General features: G+C 42.3%; 1 protein-coding gene across 2 annotated transcripts in view; it reads right to left on the bottom strand.

The window, feature by feature from the left end:
* dscama (Down syndrome cell adhesion molecule a) overlaps positions 1–20,603 on the bottom strand; it is a 113,251-nt gene that overhangs the window by 6,009 nt on the left and 86,639 nt on the right. For both annotated transcript variants that reach the window (XM_080779962.1, XM_080779961.1), the window contains exons 14-28: positions 20,106–20,234; positions 19,636–19,803; positions 18,555–18,625; positions 17,409–17,652; positions 15,535–15,681; positions 10,907–11,062; positions 10,598–10,731; positions 9,549–9,702; positions 7,622–7,739; positions 7,062–7,225; positions 6,862–6,960; positions 4,901–5,089; positions 3,682–3,972; positions 736–912; positions 607–637 (exon numbers count right to left, since the gene is read on the bottom strand). In XM_080779962.1, the coding sequence (XP_080636088.1) occupies positions 607–637; positions 736–912; positions 3,682–3,972; positions 4,901–5,089; positions 6,862–6,960; positions 7,062–7,225; positions 7,622–7,739; positions 9,549–9,702; positions 10,598–10,731; positions 10,907–11,062; positions 15,535–15,681; positions 17,409–17,652; positions 18,555–18,625; positions 19,636–19,803; positions 20,106–20,234 (2,272 nt within the window). The remainder of the gene's footprint in view (positions 1–606; positions 638–735; positions 913–3,681; positions 3,973–4,900; positions 5,090–6,861; positions 6,961–7,061; positions 7,226–7,621; positions 7,740–9,548; positions 9,703–10,597; positions 10,732–10,906; positions 11,063–15,534; positions 15,682–17,408; positions 17,653–18,554; positions 18,626–19,635; positions 19,804–20,105; positions 20,235–20,603) is intronic.

Here is a 20,603-nt window from a genome sequence, read left to right as displayed (position 1 = left end):
GAATCGCCTTCACATACAGTAAACATATCAAGAAAAGAGCAAAAGACAATAAAAAACTCATTATCAATTCAATCAGTTCACACTTTGTGGGTATACTGTATTACTGAGGAGCGATAGGAGTGCAGTGGTGAGTGTAAAGTAAATTGTATGAGCACTTCTCAACAACACTGAAAGCGGCCATACTGTGGTTCTCACAGTAACACTGCAAGCATATAACTTCTGGGGGCCAAGACGATCTGCTCCAAATGTTCCAAATGGCCATGCGCACTGAACAGACATGGCCCCAGACAACACTGAACAGACATGGCCCCAGACAACACTGAACAGACATGGCCCCAGACAACACTGGGAGCCAAGACTATCTGCGCCAAATGTTCCAAATGGCGATGCGCACTGAACAGACATGGCCCCAGACAACACTGGGAGCCAAGCAATTGGCTAGTTTGGAACTGGCATGCGTTTGGAACGGTAATATGCTTTGGTACAGGCACGCACTCCAAGCGGCAGATGCCCTACTAATTTATAATAAAGATAATTGTTTTGGAGTTTTGCACCGCTTTTGTCATTTCTGCTATGCAATGAATAAACAAACTCAACCATTCTTACCTCATCAGCATCTCAGCCAAACTTTTTGCATCTATGAAAGTAAACAGAGACATAACGTAATTGGACATGCTATCCATGCTACAGAAAACTAGCTTAAATGTACAACTAGGAGAGATGTTGGCATCACACCTCGGAGCCTCTTGAGCCTCTGTTCCCTCCTCCTCCTCCTCAGCACCAACAGGCCGATGAAGATCAGCACGATTCCCACTAGCACACAGGAGATGGTCACCATCATCTTCAGGCCCTCTCCACCGCCAGACCGGCCCTCCTTCACGTTTGGTGCCTTCACCAGCGGGGCAATGGTACCTGAGCAAAGGTCATGAACACTTTAGGAAAGGACCGTACTGACTTTTGAATTAACCTCTTAAACCCATACTTCATTGACTGGAGTCAATAAGTACTCTTAGCTCGGGACTATTAGTCCTGTATTGTATACAGTATATGGTAATTTTGATTAAAATAAATATTCAACAGAGGAAGGTACACAGAATGTTCTTTTATTTTTCTTCCTTCCTTCCATCACATCACATTCAGCCTGGCAGGGTGAGCTGCTGCACTGCACTACAGTCAGCATTTTACCTTCTGCCCAATTATTGGCAGTAACACCCGGTGGCCATAAACAGTGGTGAACAGCAATTAAGTACATTTACTGTACTTTATTTTACTTGAATAATTTGTATTTTTGGATACTTCACTACATTTCAAAGACAGATAATACCTACCTGACTCCACTAAATTCCAATGAAACAAGGTAAAGGGTATATTATGAATTAATCACTTAAAGGGATAGTTCAACCCATTAATTACTTTTTTCTATCGATTACTCACCCCATGGAGACTTGAAATCATGCTTTTGTTTTTGGTGTTTTTCCTAAGTCAATAATTTGATGACAAGCAGTGGTTCCCTATAGAGACACAAAGAAGACACTTTGTGTATCCATAGGGAACCACTGCTGGTCATCAAATTATTGGCTTAGGAATGCAACAAAACAAAAACATATCCATATGTTTTTAGCATGATTTTTATATGATTTCAAAATCATATCCATGATTTTGAAATCATATCAAAATCATGCTCAAAAACAAAAACATATTCATGAATTCAAGTCTCCATGGGGTGAGTAATCGCTAGAAAAAAGGTTTTGGGGGCTATTCCTTTAAGCCCTATTTCAAATATAGTGGAAAATAGTGGATCTAAGCATTTCTGTAAAATCCTCAGTGTTCATTTAACTCTCAGAGCGTACACATGTACAGTACACATGTACAGTCTGAGAGTCCCAGACCTGGTGGTCCCCTTCCCCTAACCCGACACTGGCTCTATTTTCGTTCAATCATTCTAAATACACTGTTTGGGGATTTAGCAGTGGGGAAGGGGTGTTCCCCCACTAAAGTTGGTATTTTGGTTACCTGTCTAAATCCCTAAAACACCTCCGTTACCCGTTACATTATGCATAGCATAGGTGTGGTTTGGGCGTTACAATAATTAAACCAATCACCGTGCCACATGCCATTTCCTTAAAGAGATCCCTTATCCATTGCCCGTTATGTCCAGTTCTATATTGCCTAGTAGTCTTACGGTCTATAGCCCATGGAAGAGTGATGTGTTGCTGCCTTGAAGTCTCACTTGTGCTGCACCCGCCCCCCCATTAATTTGGTATATATAGATCGTGCATGTAGGCCGTCTCTACGGAACGGTATCAAGTGAAAAGGAATGTTCGGTAAATCGGATTAAACCCAATTTTCTGCGCTATGGGGTGATGAAACTGAACGAGCAAATGGAATCGCGCACGCCGCACAATGCCTGGCACAATGCCTGGCACAAATAACTTATTTGACTATGCAATTATATAAACACAATGGACACAAGGAAGTGGCAAGCACTCACTTCTGCTGATTATAGGAAAATTACAAAGAGATGCAAGAGTGGAGAGATGAAAAGGACATTACCATTGCAGCCAGGTGCGCAGCGCTCTACCAAACTAATTTGGCTGCTGGCATACGGCTTACGGGTGCTTTTAAACTCCCACTATCGCCTTCAAAAAGGTGTGTGATCAAAATAGCAATTTAGGGGAAAGCGTGCCAACACGCCAATGACCACACCTCTTGGCGCAAATAGCGGTGTCGGCAAAATAGATAACGGGTGACGCTGGACCAAAATACCATTAAGGGACAGAGCAAGCTCCTATACTCGTAACTTTCGGGCAGTGGCTGACTTGCGGGCCGCGTCTCGGGTAACGGCGGCGACAAAAATGGAGCCCCCAGTGCTCTATATGGGCACGATGCAGGTATCATTGCTGTATAGAGCTGGCCACAAATCAGCCACAACCAACTGGAGTCAGCATAAAGTGTGGTTCTTTACTGCCTAATGCATCAAGGAAGCTGCAGTGTGTTGCAGCTGGGGCATGAAACCTGACATGAGACAGCTAGGTATAGGCAGATGAGCCCCAAGCTCTGCTATAAAAAAATAATATAAGGATTTATTCTGCTCTGTATTTGTCTGAGACTATGCCTGTTTGGATAGACGTTATGCACAGTTACTGGATAGGTAAGCAGTGGTGGACAGTAACAAAGAACATTTATACGGTATTAAAAAAAGACAATCATTTCAAAGACGATAATTGTACTTTTGACTACACTACAAGCCCTATTTCAAATATAAGAATAACAGATTTATAAGCTCACATTATTATTATTAATAATAATAATAATAATAATAATAATACTCACATTTCTGAGTTTTTGCATTTATATTTAAAAAAGAAATTGCACTGTGCAATTTGTATTTTTAGCATAATTATACTTTTGCATAGTTAAAGGGATATTTCACTTTCAAATAAAATAAACCAAAATTCATGGCCTCCTCACCCAGCAATGTCGTTGGAAGGTTATCTTTGGGCTAAAAAAGGGGGATAAGTTAATTTCCCAAAACAAAAGAAACAAATCCACTCTAGGCACTTAAAAGCTTTAATAAAAAGGAGAGTTCACGATGGAACAGCTAACATTCTCCAAATCCTGGAGAAGTAATGCTAATCAAAATTGTATGGTCATCATTTATAGTACATGGAGATTACTCACTGCCATCGTAGCTGAGTGTGGCAAACTTGACCCTCTTCTCAGCAAAGCCGGCACTGTTGTAGACCTTCATCTGAAGCTCGTACCAGGTGGCCTCCTGCAGGTCATACAGGATGTAGCTCTTGGTCAGTGATGTCCGCTGAGCTGTGGTCCACGTGGGAGATTCCACGGCGCGATACTCCATGGTGAAGGAAGTGATGGGGCAGCCGCCATTGTTCCAGCCGTTCAGATTGAGTCTGACGCGGGTGGCATTGATACTGGTGAAGAGCTCCTGTTCTTTGGAGTACTGAGGCTCTGTGAGGCAAAGGGAAGTGAGCATTAAAGACAGCAATTTTTAACAAATACATTATACAAATACATGTTCAGTATTGTAATTGTATAGTAATATTAGTAATTCAAAATTATTCAAAATTTCAAGATAAAAAAAAAAAGCTCAAAATGTACAAGCTTGCACAAGTGTTTGTTCTCCCCGTCTCTCCAGCTCTTAATACATTTTCAGGTAAGGATACCAATTTTATCGAATACAGGATAAATTTGAAGACAATATAAAATTGAAGCAGATTGTCCTGGTTGGATGAAATTGTTGACCCACCCGGAGAGACAGGGAAACCACTGTCACTGAATAAAGCCTCTATAGAGCGTCGCAGTCCCACCCCCCTTTCATGACGACGCCAGGCCCAGGAAATAGTTCCCAATGCATTTTTCCCATAGACATTTCAAAACGTATTTATTTAAAGACCTTATAAGCGTTGTACAAAGCCAACTCTTGTCGTGACAAATCATGACAACAAACAAATAATTACAAAGAAGAAAAACAACAAAAAAAGTGTTGTAACCTGCCGTTTTCTTCTTTCTAATTATTTGTTCAGCCCGAAAAATTTCTTGTCATGATTTGTCACGACAAGAGTTGGCTTTGTACGAGGCTTAAAAGGTCTTTAAATAAATACTTTTTGAAATGTCTATGAGGAAAATGAACTGAGAATAATTTCCTGGTTCCTGGTAGGGGGCGGGACTGCGACGCTCTATAGCAATAACAAACAATATATATATATATAACATCATGATTTACTCAGTCTACCCACAAGTCTAGCCACTAGCCTTCCTTACTTTATTTAATACAAACAAAAGTCACTTTAATTTAATAACCAGGCATGTCTTGTACACAACATAAACTAAAGAAACAAATGAATCGCTGTCTTGAAATAAGATTATTTTCTCATACCTTTTCCATGCGTTTTTGCTTCAATGATCTCACTGATGCGTCCCGGCCCCACTGCATTCTGGGCCGTGAGGGTGAACTTGTACCATGTGCCACACTTTAGGTTCTCCAGTCTGTACGAGCGCTCACTGGGACTGATTGGAAAGTTGCCCCATTGTTCACTATTGTCCTCTGAGTACTGCAGTATATAGCCTGGAGGAAACACGGGGGGATATATACAAAAATATTTTTATTATATATATTTATATTTTATTAGAAACATTCACAGCGGTGTAAAGTAACTAAGTACATGTACTCAAGCACTGAGGTATTTTTTACTTTACTGGAGTATTTCCAATTTTCCGTAGGCCTACTTTTACTCCACGACATCTCCACTACATCCACTCCACTACATCTCAGAGGAAAATATTTTACTTTTAATCCACTACAATTACATGAAAGTTTAGTAACTAGTTACTTTGTAGATTTTGCGTATTATTACAAAACATACTAACCACTACAGCCCTATATATATTTCGGCCATTTGAAAATAGCCGATCTACAAGCTCACAATACACTTTGAACTTTTGAAATGGGACATTCTGCACAATGAGTACTTTTGGTTCTACTTGTAACAGAGTATATGTTGCAGTATTGATTGTGACTGCAGGTCGCACTAAGGACTGACTCACACCTTCGCAACAGATTGATGCTTGTTGTATGTATACAAAGGTTGTGATACATCTTGCCCCAATGCATTTCCAATGGGAGTCACATCATTCACATGGTTTGACACAACATTTGTGTTGTATGAGGGGGAGGGGGGCAGTCGAAACACAGCCGAAAGCCATACAACAGCTTGTAGTCCAAAATGTTGTATCAAACCATGTGACTTCCATTGGAGGCGGCCATGGCCATTGGGGCGGCCATGACACTTACATCTTGCTTACATCTACAGCATGCATCAATGTTGTATGCTAGATCGAAAGGTGTGAGTGAGGCCTTAATATGCAAACCTGCAGGAAGCCTGTAATGCTCAAGCCTGTCACACGCTCTTCATGTAATGCTTCACACACACAACACACGGGCGACACGCCACTACACACACTATGCAAACGTGCAGGAAGCACGCTTCAGCCCAATTCCAATCCGCTCCCTTGCTGACTCAATGAGCCCTCACTGACTTTGGTGCGCGTTCATGTGAAGTCTGTGAGGGCTTGAGGGATGTCCCATTTGAAATTGGTAAGTCAGTGAGGGCTCAGCCCCGCCTCTTTATGCGCCCTTTGCCAAAGACTTTGGCTGACTTTGGCAAAAGAATTACCCACAGTTCATAGCGTTACCAGGGGAATGAGAGGAAGCCTCCGAATGTCAATCATTGAAATATGCAAATTAGTTATGAATCGCGGTTAGAATGTCAACAAACAATAGTGCATTCTCACTGTTCTCAAAAGTAGACGAAATGGAAGGATACGTGATGAGAAATTACTGATGAGCAAAGTAAAATAATATGGAAATGCCATTTATAATCATTTATTACAACCCCTATCACAATAATAATAATAAGTATTATTTGACTGCCAGGGACTTCCCCGCATTCAGTCATCACACGCACACACGCACGCACGCACACACACACACACACACACACACACACACACACACATACACACACACACACACACACACACACACACACACACACACACACACACACACACACAATGTTTCGGGTCATTCCGACACACACAATGACTTCACTCGTGCCAGACTCTGCCAATCCTCAAACAATTTGTATAATTCCAAGTGGTCTATACTCTATTGAAGTGTATATTTTCGGGTGCTTTGCACAGCCTTTGCATCAGACCTGCGGTCGCTTCTCGCCTTGGCTTTAAGGCGTCTTACGGGTACTTTTACTTAAGTAAAACATGTGAGATCACTGAAATAGTGCCATGACAAAAGGTGAGGTGTTGTGTTTCATGTCTGACCTCTAATGGAGCTGCCTCCGTTGTCTCCTGGGATCCAGGACAATGTGATTGAGGTGGTGGTTGTCTTTGTCACTGTGAGACGAGGCTGGTCTGGAGGAACTGCAGAAGAGACAACAAACACAACACGTGACGAATGACTGCAAGTAGTTAGACATTTCATTCATGAGTGGTAGTTGGTCAAAATTAGACTTGCTTCTTACCTTGAACCTGCAGGTTGAGGACAATCTTGTCAGGTCCAAAGTTATTACTGGCCACACATGTGTAGTTCCCAGAATCCTCTGCCTTCACTGTGCGTATAACGAGGCTACCATTACTATGCACACTGCGTCGGCTGTCAATCACAACAGGTGTCGGCGTCCCATTGCTGAAACATAAATGTACTTTTTGAGATAACTTGGTTCTCTGCCAGAAGACTGAGCATCTACTGTTTCTATCTGTCATATGGTCGCTGTCAGACTGACCTTGTATCTCCATAATTCAAATGTTTTTTCCAGTCTACTTCAACTCGTGGCATCGTGACACATTGTGAGATTTAGATCTGCTACTTTCGCTTTCCAAAACATTTTAAGAGTGAAAGGTGTCCATTTAACAAATAATAATGATAATAACTACATTGGATCCACCGGAACACATAATTTTTTCTTCTTTCTTTTCTCCAGAAAAGTAACAGCTTGGACATACAGTACAAGATTTCCACCCAACACAGTGACAATATATATTTGAGGCATCTTTTACGGTTAAACCGCAGCTCTGTACTCACTTTTCCTTCAACCACTTGATGGTGGGGGCGGGATCACCCACGGCTTTACAAGGCAGCACAATATCCCTCATCCAGGGGGTGGTCACCGTCCGGTTGAAAGTCAGGATGCGGGCCGGAGCTGCCACAGTGCATAAATACCACATTTAGCCCCCTATGCATTAAAAGCATTTAAAAGATAACAACAAACCCTGTGTTTAAATTAATACTTGTAATGGGGTCATTATTTATTTATTTTTGTTTTGTATTTATTATTGTCAATTAATTTCGTGATAAGATTTTGTTTGTATTTGTGCTGCCAGAGGGATGTGGGGGGAAATATATGTCAATTGTTGAAAATACTTATGTGTAATATAAAGAAAATTAATAAACATATGTTTAATAAAAAATACTTGTAATGGGCTCACCATCTTTGAACTGATCAGATATACAGTACAGCAGCTTAACTAGACTAGGAGACAGTAGGGTTAGTGTGTTTATTCCATTTGTACTGTGGACTGGGGAGGAGGGGACATTCATCACCCAGATCTCAGAGCGGATGTGAACAACCTGATAGGAGGTGAGGGTCTCGACTACAGCCACTCCAGGGTCTATCTCCACTAATAATCAGCTTATCAGGTCTCACCAAGCATGTAAAGTGCTGACAAGGCCAAGCAATGTGCTATTTAAATGCAGTTATTGACGCTTGCCCACATGCTTTTCTCATAAAAAGATAGTGGGAATGAGCTACTTTTTCAATCTCAAGGTGCGTTTAGCGATGGTGTCTGGATGTATCTGGCGGTATCCAAATCAAGCTTTTAGTTTGTATTTGAAAATCAGGTTCAATATGTTTTAAAAGAAAGGGTATGGTAATTGTGACCAACTCTCTCCTGAAGCTATAGCTAATAAAATTGAGATTTTAATCACTTTGAGGGATCATGACACAGTGCTCTAGCTTCAAAGGCACTGAAGTGGAGGCTGCTGACTCTGGAAATATTTATTCAACCAGGGAGGATGAACACCCAAACATAAAAATCATTCTGGGAAATTTCCCCCTGTGCAATGTGCTGTTATATTAGAATGTAAACTGATTGATGATCGTGAATGACAAATAAATGGCGTAGAAAAGGGAGGCTACTTGAGAAAGGTGGGCAAATTGATTAGGCCATGGACCCCCATTTAAAATAAATCTGTCCTATACTGTAGATCCTGACATGAACAGATGTTTTGGTTTAAAATAAATTAAATTGTTAGTAGTGACATTGAGATATCTTGTTGTATTAGTCACTCATGATTATTTTGTGAACTGAATAATGGACATTAACATACATTTGTCTGGGGATCCCCAGGAAACCATCCAGGACCCCACTTTGAAAACCACTGACTTAGGGTAAAACGTGACTTGTGAGTTTAAGAAATGGCAGGAGATAAATGTAAAAATCATTATGCAATAAATCTAACCAGTTAAACTCTATATTTGTTGATAGGGGTGACCCAGGGGTCTATACGTGGTCCATTCCTTTTTCCCGTTTACATTAAATCTATTCTGCCAAAACAGAATGTTTGCCTAATATGGCATGCCCAGGCCAGAACAGGGACTGTAAGGGTTTAGACTAGAGTTTAAGTCGTCAATCATACAATTGACCCATTAGCAGCCTTCTGATTGGTCCCTGTGACTCCTTGCGAAAAATATCTAGTTTTTGGAGAAAGAAAAACATGGTGTTGGTGTGTTCCTTTTTACTAAGACCAAGTTTAACATAAGTATTTAATACATTAAATATCAATACGAGGCAACTTTTTTCAATGGAAGTGAATGGAGAGAGTGGATTGTTGTCCAAACAAGCAACAGCCACCAATGGGCACGAAGACGGGCCCATTGGTGGCTGACTGCAGGACTTGACAAAGGATGGGAAAATTCTGACTAACAAAAATCCTCAGAGCTCCAACCTACCCTCTGCCATGGGTTTGACAGTGATGATATCGCTAGCGTTTCCGCGGCCTGCGGCGGTGACGGCCACCACCCAGATGCTGTACTGCCGGTTTCTGCTCAAGTTGGGAATGCGGTAGAAGAACACGTCCGGGGCGGCTTCGAACTCACTGCTTACCTGAAGGAGAGAGATAGAGAGAGGACGAATGTTAGGTGTTATCCTAATTCATCATCATCATATCATAATATCTCATAATAACAGAAATGTATACAATGTCTAGAAATCTAATTCTATCCTTGCTCAAAATTGAAAGCAGAGAGGATACAGGACTGAACTTTCCTGGGACTGATACTTTGTTGTTACTTTAAACTACACAGAAATACATTCTTCTCCCATCAGATAAGCATTGTACATCTCCCTGATACTCCACTGTATTAATAGCACCACTTTTCTCCTAAGATTTACGATGTGTTTAGTCTCTCAAACCAGTATGCCACTCTCTGAATGCTACTGTACATGTACCTGTACAAAAATATATTTGAAAATAAAAGGACCACTTGCGGGCAGTTCAGAAACCCGTCCACCAGTGACATCATCGTTAGGCAGATCTTTTTAAAACAATATTATTTGTACAAAAATGTTTAGATTTTTATTATCGTGAGAACGACGGCTTCCATTTCCGCATTGCAACTTTTCAAGACTAGAAAGCCTGCAGTTTCTATTAGCTTGGATTCCCCATCGATGATGTCACTGGTGGACAGGTCACTCCCCATCTCTCTCCCCCTTTCCTGTCTAATTACTGTACCCTATCAATAAAGGCAAAAAATGCAAAAAAAAAAACCTTAAAAAAAAAAGAAAGTGGAATGTGACCACCTCCAAGCCCTCAAGGAAAGTAGGGGAAGGCCATCCGCTTGACTCCCTTATAATGTTCTGTTTAGGCAGAAGTATTTTATTTGGAAATTGTGTGAGCCAACAGTCTGGCTCGAGAGCTAGTCGGAGTTAAATGCAGAGGACAAACTTACTTACTATGAGCAAATGTACTGTCACAAATATAGCCCCCCCAACCCCTTACCGTGGGATGAGGGTTGGAGCAGAACACTGTGTATTTTCTAATGATGCCATTGACTTTGAGAGGAGGCAGCCAGGACACAAATACTACTGAATTAGACGCTGCTGCAGCTTTCACTCCAGCTGGAGGACCAGGGACTGAATGGAAACAAAAGAGACAGATCAAACAGTGTGAATATCGTTGCTGCCGGGCAACGATATAACTATACTTCATCATGCCTGGTGTAGAGTTGTAGACTGTGGGGTTTACCATGAGGGGAACCCAAATGAGAAATGTGCTAAACTTTAACTTTGAAGGTTCATTTAGCTTTACCATCCTCCTTGGTGCGCGTGTAGATCTGCTCGCTGCGAACCCCGTCGCCAGCTCTGGTGAAGGCCAACACCTGGATGCTGTAGTTGGTGTACTTTTCCAAACCATCCAGCTCCAAGGAAGGCTTGGAGGTGGTCACGTTCCTGATCTCACCCAGCTCTGAGAAACACAAAGAGGCAGTGTGGAAGAGTTTACTGAGAGTATTCTAGATTAAAGGCCAATGTCAAAGACAGTTTGTAATTGTGAACTAGTAGAACTACTCTATAAATATGAATTTGAGAATACAAACATGACACAGAACGTTATATACAGTACTGTAGCCTACTTTTTATGTAGTGTCTGAGGTGTATGTAGTGTGGCGTGTCTTGTAATCAATGATACAATTCTGAATTCAAGATCTGCTCATCGTTGGCCCTCATTTATCAATGGAGTGTAAATTCTGCCTTAAATTCGTGGGTCTTGCCATACATTCATGTTAGCACGGCATTTATGAAGTGATCGCAAACAGCTGATCCTTGTGTAATTTCGGTCTGAGGCCTCATTCACACGTACCAAACACCAATCAAGCAATGTTTGGTCGTTTTTTTGGGCCACCACAATACAATGCTTTTCCAATGGGAGTCACATGGTTTGATCAAACATTTGTGTTTGATTGCTGATTGCTGGTGGTGTTCTGCCCCTCCCCCCTCATCAAACAAAAATGTTTGGTCAAACCATGTGACTCCTATTGGAAAAGCATTGTGGTGGCCTAAAAGAATTAATGAATAACTGGAATACAAACAAACAACATAGGGAAAGAAGATGGAAAGCCAATAAGAATTAAGAAAAGAGTTTCCAAGCAAACACCTCTCACCTCACTGCCTGTCATGTCCCCCCCACACACACAGAGATGCACGCATGTGCAGTTGTGCACACATGCAACTTGCAAGCCCAACTGTGTGTTGTATATTAAATAAATAAAGATATATTAGTGAACGAACACCTGAACCATGAATGAAATAATAAATAGCTGCAGGACTACTCATTGTCCATTCCTTTCGTTGTTTTCTTTGTGGCTTTTGCCTTTATTTTATATTTTTTATGGAGGGACAGAGATGGGGGGAAGACATGCAGTAAAGGCTGTCAGGATTGGGAGTTGAACCCACGGCACACTGCCAAGCTGGATTACCAGCCAAGGTGCCTGTACCACTGAGCCATGGCCCAGGCCATTCCTTTCGTTGTTGAATAACACCATCACATCCCATCGTCATGATTGGATAAGTTTTGACGTGCACAGCCCTGGCACAGCCACACGCACGCTGCTGTTTGCAAAAAATAAAATAAAGGAGTGAATCTTCTCCTCTGTCACTGACTGTGTCCTCTGTTACTGTGGTCCGTGACACCACGTTTATGAGTCATGACAGATAGATAGCCAGTGGTGGCTGTCAATTATATGAACATTTATGGAGTGACTGATTATTATATGAATGAACTGGTGTGTGGTCGTGGGTTAACCTATATCTCACGGCGGAAACGGCATCCGCCACTCATGAACCCACTCATCCCTGCAGTGGATCACGTTACTGAGAGTTTGCGAGTGGCGGATGGCTTTACCGCAGTTATATCTCCCGATCGGCACAGTTGACATGCGAGCATCGTTTATCCGTAAACGAGGACGAGACAAGGAGATTGCACATAACTCCAGAAAGACATGGGCCTACTGTAGATTACAGTCCTCGCATGTATGCGCTCATCCAAAACACTGTTTAAATAGCTTAAGTAACTCTAACTTGCAACATTGTTTTTAATTGCGCAATTTGTATTGCTTGTACACTTGGAAATATCCTAACAATTTCATATGACATGCCTTTACAATTATTTATTGTATAATGTAAAATATTTATTCATTTTATAAACATTTTAAGTGAATACAATACATATGTTTATATGCCTGTACAGCCTGTCAGCTGGTCAGTCAATGCTGCTCCGCTTGTCTACGACAGAAAAACAGGTGTAGGACAAAGCCTACGACAGCTCCCGACCTGACGTGATATTTGGCCTGGCATACGCCCAAGTCACGCTGGAATGCTAAATGCCGAAAGTTGCGATGATTCCGGCGTACGGCCCATTTTTGGGCGTACGCCATGTTGATAAATGAGGGCCTTTAACTCTAAACTTGCTCTAATTTGCTACAGCTTGAGCCAAGGATGTATTTTTTATTGTTCATATCAATACTGCAAACTAAGTGATCTTCTTACATCTACAATATATATTTTTCAAACTTTAGATTCATTCACATTGTTACAAATGTCACCAGTGGAGTAATCTTTCCACAAACAAGGCATGCATTTCTTCAAAGGGCTTGCATCTCCCTCTACTGGTGAAAGAGCTCAAGTTTAAACATCTGTAATCGGATAAATGTGAAGATTCTTACCACAATATCTTAGAATAAAACCCTATAAAATGTTTATAATATAAATTATAAGGAACTATATACATTTTATACAGTTTCCCTATTCAAATAATGGTATAATTAATGGCATGCATTATGCACTTGACATAAACTAAATATTGAGATACCCTCGTCCATATTGTGTGCTGTATTGCTGTGTATATACTGGCATGGGATGCCAGTATATTTAAACTGGCTGCAATGTTAACAGCAGGCTTGGCAGCAGACCTGCCCAGTCGGTTGTCAGTTATTTTCTCCCTTCATATCAACAACACTGCTACCTTGTTGTACACCCTACTAACACTCATCTACACCCAGTGGGTGATTTGTTGGGGACGGCCCAAGTCTTGCGGGTGCTGTTGGCGGCGCTGTATGTTTTTGTGCTAGACTTGCCCATATCTACTGCCACTGCTCTCTATGTTATTAGGGGATGGATAGGAGGGATGGCAGGTTGGGTTTGATTTCAAAAGAGTATCATCACACAAGAATCCTAGAGGATAGTTATTAGCTAGACACTTGAGGGTGGTGTTGCATGTTGAATATAAACAGACATGATGTCATTTTAAAGCTAAACAGTACACACAAATATATTTTGGAAACAATTTAATGTAAGTCATTACAGAAACTGTCAGCACCAGAATTGTATTTTGTATTGTACTTGTCTTGCCAATGCAGAGCAAAGCAAATCAGAGCTCATAGCCAGGTAAAAGAGTACATCTGATTACACGGTGTGTGGTGGGTAGGAAGCTGAACTCATCCAATCACAGGATCAGACACTTACAGCCCCTTTTCACAAAGAAATATGTTGTTACATTATATATACAATATTGTTTTAAAAACTGCTTTTGTATGGCTTTGTTTGATCTGGAGGAGCTCTCAGTATGGAGAAAGGTATTGATATTACCTTTAAGGTGTGGAACACAGCATGACATAATGCTTGGCTTCCAAACATTATCACAGACAGATCGTCTGGAGCCTTTTTATGAATTATGACAAACATAGATTAAGTGTTTCAATTATTTAACTGAATCATCGACTGGTAATAATCCTACTTCCTTCATATAGCCTACCTGTTCTATATGGTTAATATAGAACATAATTTTGCTGTCAAGGGTCGGTTATAATATGGCCTACTGTAAAAAAAGAACCAACCACATCACACCTTATCTTATGTGGGTTTTCCCTTTCGTACTTCGGTAACAACATTGACTACAAATATAGGCTATATTAAGCCAATAATAACATCAATTAAACCAGACTTTTCTTTGACTGCTTTACAGAATAGCGAGCTTTCAGACATTGACTTTGCTTACTTTGGGGGCCCCTAATGTCAGGGAGAGGTAACTGTTTTGATGCTCGTGCCACTGACTGAACCGACCACTGAAGCTCCTAATGGTAAATCTACATCAATTTAATCAGGGTCCGATGGTCTGTCACATCTAACCCTTGGCCTTAACCACTTTCAAGTTTTTAATCTCTTACGTGATTTAAATTGATACAATACAAATGCATAGTGCAGCTTAAAATTATATTTCATAACAATGTCCCATCTGTGTACAGTAAATGATTGCTAATGGTGCAGTCCAGAGAAGGCCCTGGTCTTCTATGGACTGTTACCATGCAAACTAGTCGTAGCTGTCAGGCCCTGAGCAGTCATATTCCACAGACTGGGCAATGAGATGTGACAGTCAGGGGGTCAAAGGCAGCCCTGCTGTCACAAGCCATCCAACTGACATGTTGGAGTGTTGAGTGGGATTTCTGACTTCCACTAGACCAGTGGTTCCCAAACACTGGGTCGGGACACATTTTTATGGTTGTGAACTTGTGAGTAAATATCCTTTTCATTTACATTTGCTTCAATTATTTTTATGTTTTTCAAAAGATTTAAAGACGTTTAAAACATTTCAGAAATAAAACTAAAATGTGGAATATTTCCCCAAAGAATTTTTGAGAAGCAGTGGTAGCACACTGCTTCTCAAACTTTTTAATGCGTTTGCATGAAGAACTTTCATGTCCAGTATGTGAGGTGGTGTACTGTACTGTACTGTACTGTACTGTACTGTACTGTACTGTACTGTACTGTACTGTACTGTACTGTACTGTACTGTACTGTACTGTACTGTACCTCCATCAGGCAGGTTAGTGATGGTACTGTATGTGAGGTGGTGGTATCAGTATGCGTATGAGTTCTGTACTGTACCTCCATCAGGCAGGTTAGCCCAGTAGATCACCCTGAAGCCCAGCAGGTTTCCGTTGAGGGCCTCTTTAGGAGGGGTCAGCCAGGACAAGGAGATGACCTCTGGTAAAGCGGCCGTGGCCTGCATGTTCTCTGGGGCACGGCTGGGCACTGGGGGGGGACAAAACCATAGACTGTAAAAAATATGGACAAAGCGTTCCGCGGGTCTAACGTGAACGTAAAATGAAGCCTGTCAGTCCTTGCAATGGAAGTCGCCATCTTTCTAGATCCGTTTTGGCCCATCTCAGGCCAGCTGGCCCATTGGCTGGCCCAGACAACGAGGCGGGACTTCCCCCCTTCTTCTTCGTTGGTTTTTATTTTGACTCGAGTGGGTGGGGGATCCCGATCATAGACTGTAACGGTAGCCACGCCCCTCAGAACATGCACGACTTTATGGTCATTTATTTTATAAATGGGACCATAATTTTCCAAAAAGAATATCATGACATTAGAAATGAGACTTTAAACTAGTGACTGGAAGCAGAAAGTATTCATGACCATGTTTATTAAGGTAATACAGTCTAGGTGAAGTTGGGCCCAAATACATGGACTTCTATGGGGCTATGGGTTTTTCTGGGTCCAGTGATAGCGCCACAACAGGCCATTATATGAACTTTCATTTCCTTAGTGGCTTCACAAAATATCTGTCGGACTGCCCCCCTGGACAAAACACATGAAATCAACAGACATAAATGGGAGTTGTGTAAGAGCATGGGTTCTGTTCTGATTACCTCAAGGCAATTCTTCAACTTCTCCACTAGGTGGTGGTATATACTTACTTTAGTTTCCCATATGAAACCATGTTGGCACGTTGTGTATTGCGTGGTTAGAGTAGTGTTTCTCAACAGGGGTGGTTCAATACCACAGGGGGCATTGAGAGAACATTGGGGGGCACTGGAAGCAATGCTTTTGAAAGGGGGGCACCAAGGTGCTGTTTGGGGGGCTTAAAGATGGAGTGCCATAGTTTTGTACTTTTTCTGTTTTGTATGTGTCTATGGAGTTGACATTACTCTAATAGACCCCTGGGTGTGCTTATAATATTCAAATATGTCTTCCCTGTGTATTTAAGGTTTCTTTCTGAAAGCTGAAAGCCTTTGAGTCAAAAAAAGGCCCAATTGAAATACTACTGGCCAATCACAGCGAGTCTTTTCCGGGAGCTTTATTGGCATGAGAAAACAAACATTTAACAGTTTACATTGCCTGTCTGATTGGCCTACTGAACATCCCCTTCCGCACGCGGAAGCTTGGCAAGCTCTGGAAACTTGCGAGAGACACATGCCCCAGAGCCGAAGGAGGCGTCTACCTTTTTATGTCTATGGATACAACAGCTGTGGGTGCGGCTTCGGTTCAGATGGGTGGTGCTAAGGTGAAAACCAGGTATACTTAATGAACTAAATCATAATACCTGATGATCATGGGGGGGGGGGGGGGATCACAACAACACTCCGTCTTTACCTTGAGTTCAGATAAGGGGGCGAAAAGGTTTGAGAACCATTGGATTCTCAAGCTTCCTCCTACTAGAATTGTAATCTCTTGAGACAGATTGTGGGTGACAAAGTGGGTTCCCAGATTGCTTGACCTGTACAGCCTACAGGTCTGTTACAGCTGTGCTCCGTACATTACTGACCAAGATATGTTTGATACTTTAAGCATTTCTCAAAAATAGCAGAAATGACCGATTTACAAGCTCACAACACAGCATTGTGACCGCATCTGCTAGTTTTGTAAATTTGGCATAAAATATAAATACACCAGGTGTACATTTACGCTCGTTAATTACAAATAGTTGCGGTCCAGTTCTTCTCTCAGTGATTGGTTGGATTTTCATGTGTACTCACCGTCTTCCAGTGTGGTAGCGGCTACCTCCGTGGAGGATGGCCCCGTCCCAGCGCTGTTGCTGGCCTGCACCACCACACCGTACTGGGTGAACTTCTTCAGGTTGTCCAGCACCAGGCTCTCCGCGTTGTCCCCGGTGGTCTCCATGCTGATCACACTGAACTGGTAGTTCCCCCCGGAGCTGTACTCCCTGTAGCCCACCTGGTAGCCTCGAATGGCCCCGTTCTGGAGGTGTTTCTTTGGTGCCTGGAGGCAGGAGAAGAGGAGACGGAGGGTATGGTGCTGTCGTGCAAAAATAGCCGATCTACAAGCTTGTTGAGCTTGCAAACAGCACATCGTACACACACCTACACTGCTACAAAAATCCCATGGAAGGATAATAAACAGACACATGCACACGCACACGCACATTGTGTGATTTTATACGGTATCAGTGGTTCTCAAAGTCTTTTGAGCTCTGAACTACTAGCATATTTTAAACAATGCTCCAGGACACCCACACATCAATATCTATATTTAGTATACAAAAAGGCTTTTATTTAATATTTAAGAATGATTTGAAAGCCTGATGTATGTGTAATTGGACTAATGGGGCCAAACGATTTAAAAGCATACTTTTGATTAATTTAACAAACTAGAGCGGTGCCCATGGTGCCTGTACTGCCGTGCCCGTTGGGCACTTGCCTACTAGGAACGATGCAAGTTGGAAATTAATGCCCCACCCAGATATTATACGTTGTAGCCTCTACAGCGGTGCTCGTTGGGCACTGTTTCTTTGTCAGGCATGCCCAAATTTGGAGTATATGCAGACGTCAGAATGATGTCAGAAAAGGCCAGCTCCATATATGGACAGCTAGGCAGAGGCCCTGTCCAGAGCCCGGGCAGAGGCCTTTTTTTTTTTGACCGACTTGACACCGGGCACTGCACCACCTGCAGTGGTGTGGCACGTGTGTGTCGAATTTGAAGTCGGTGGGGTGAACGGTTCTGGAGTTACGTGGATTACACACAGACAGACAGAGACATGGTGCATTTAGATAAGATAATAATATATTTATAAATAATTAATAACATTTAGCCATGGACCACCTGTAATCATGCTATGGTGTACCACCGGTTGAGAAACAGTGCTGCAGGTGGTATCATCTTACCCTCCAAGTGACTCTGATGCTCTGAGAGGAGAGGGCCTCCAGCTGCACCTCCTGAGGTGGTCCGTCAGGAGCTGATAGAATAGAACATAGAGCAGTGAGTTTTCATGTCAAGGACCCCCAAAATGATACCGTTCTGCTGTCAGAAACCTCTTGTCTCCGTATCTTAACAGAGATTGGAGGTTTCTGTCCAACAAGCGACGATGTACTCCCTTTTCTGTTAAGGCAGCATTTGTGCATGATATACAGTAGTGTACTGTAGTGATCTGAATCCTTCCTGCCAGAGTGGATTTCACTTTAACAAATAGGACACATCATGTTTATGGAGGAGGAGGTTTGTGTGGATGATTTAGGGGCGAGGAGGAGGAGGAGGAGTGCTCTATTTGGGGTAAAAGCCAGGTTGGGGGATGGGCAAGGGCCCCCGACCCTCACTCTATTGACCACAGTGTGACATTTACTACTGGGGCCGCTAATTGAAAAGTTGTGCTCTGAGTGCAGGGTCAGCGTGTGTTCAATAATGCAAACAGAGGCAACAGAGCTGATGTCACTGGACTGTAAATGAATTGACTTGGCTGACCTCCGGCCCTCCCTTCGTGATTTAGGATGTCGAGCACTATAACTATAATGTATCAGTCACCATTGTCTTTGTTATAGACTATGTTGTGGGGCGGACTCTGGCATCCACTTGACTTGGAACTATTTTTTTAACTAAAGTCTTATACTTATAGTTAGTGTTTGGTGTGAACTGCCCTTTATAATTTACTTTGTCGTACAGCGGTGTCCTGCACCGACATACAATGGAGTTGTCTGTCTGTCTGTCTGTCTGTCTGTCTGTCGCCTTGCTCACTTTAGTTTTTTATAATATTATACCTCTGTTTTAGTGTACAGCACAGTATTTCACGCCATATCATATCTAACTTCCAGGCGCGCCTCATGGAGTCGGGCGCTTTGCATGGTGTGTGGCATGTGTGCGTGCGTGTGTGTCTTAATAATGTGTCTGCATAAGCCAGGATGTGCATGAGATAACAGTGCATTTTATAACAATACACAACAGTCTTGTATTCCTCATCGGGGCATGGTTTACCTGCTTCGTCTGTGGTGATGGTGAGCTCATTGCTGGCCTCACTCTTGCCGATGAGGTTCTTGGCGAACATGCGTATGTTGTACGTGGAGGAGGGATGCAGGTCAATGATGGTGGCCTGGTTCAGCTGGGGGGACACATCTTTGGTCTTCTGAGCTGTATCCCAGGAGGCTGAGCGGGAAGGGGGAGGGGGCAAGGTTTATGGGGGTTACCAAGGACGACGAGTCAGGTTTGGAAAAGGTCAAAGCCAGCTAAGTGCATTAAGTCTAAGGCTCTATTGAATTATTATAGCACTCTAAGACAAAGTGAATATTATAAGGGGTCGAATCTCATCCTGAGAAATTCAGCACGATTCAGCAAAAGCCTAAAGATTAGGACTAACATTAATGAGCCCAAACAGTAAAACCCAGGACTCTGAAAGTGTCAAATGGACCTGTTAAGGGTCAATTCAGTATCTGTCACACATGCTTTACCCGATTTATTCTTGCTCTCGATGTCAAAGCCTGTGATTGGGCTGTTGCCATCAAAGCCCATGGTCCAGCGAAGGGCGATGGTTCTGTCCTTCACCTCTCTGATCTCCACCTCTGGGGGGTCTGGGGGCTCTGGGACACACATTACACCGTTACTGTACACTGAGCACTGGCCTATTAGCAGGTTGTAATGTCCCATATCAACACTACAGTACTGTATACTAGCATATCGTTGCTCTTGGGCAGAAACATTGTATCACCCATAATTCCTCTTATGTTTTTTGTTTTCATAAATGAATGCTATTGGTCATCATTTATTTATACTTTGTTGAAAGACAATGTCAGGCAAAAGTAGTGAAAATAACCAGTCTACAAGGTCACAACGTGTCACATCACAACACATTGTGAGCTTGTAGATCTGTTACAGGTATTTAAAATAGGGATGTCTGTGGGGGTACATGCTTTAATTTCGACAACGATAACCTACCTCAAACCCTAACC

Source organism: Protomyctophum bolini, assembly GCF_963924005.1.
Source record: "Protomyctophum bolini genome assembly, chromosome: 13".
NCBI classification, from domain to species: Eukaryota; Metazoa; Chordata; class Actinopteri; order Myctophiformes; family Myctophidae; genus Protomyctophum; species Protomyctophum bolini.
Note: the sequence above shows the minus strand (reverse complement) of the source record. Positions and strands in the feature narration are given on the sequence as shown.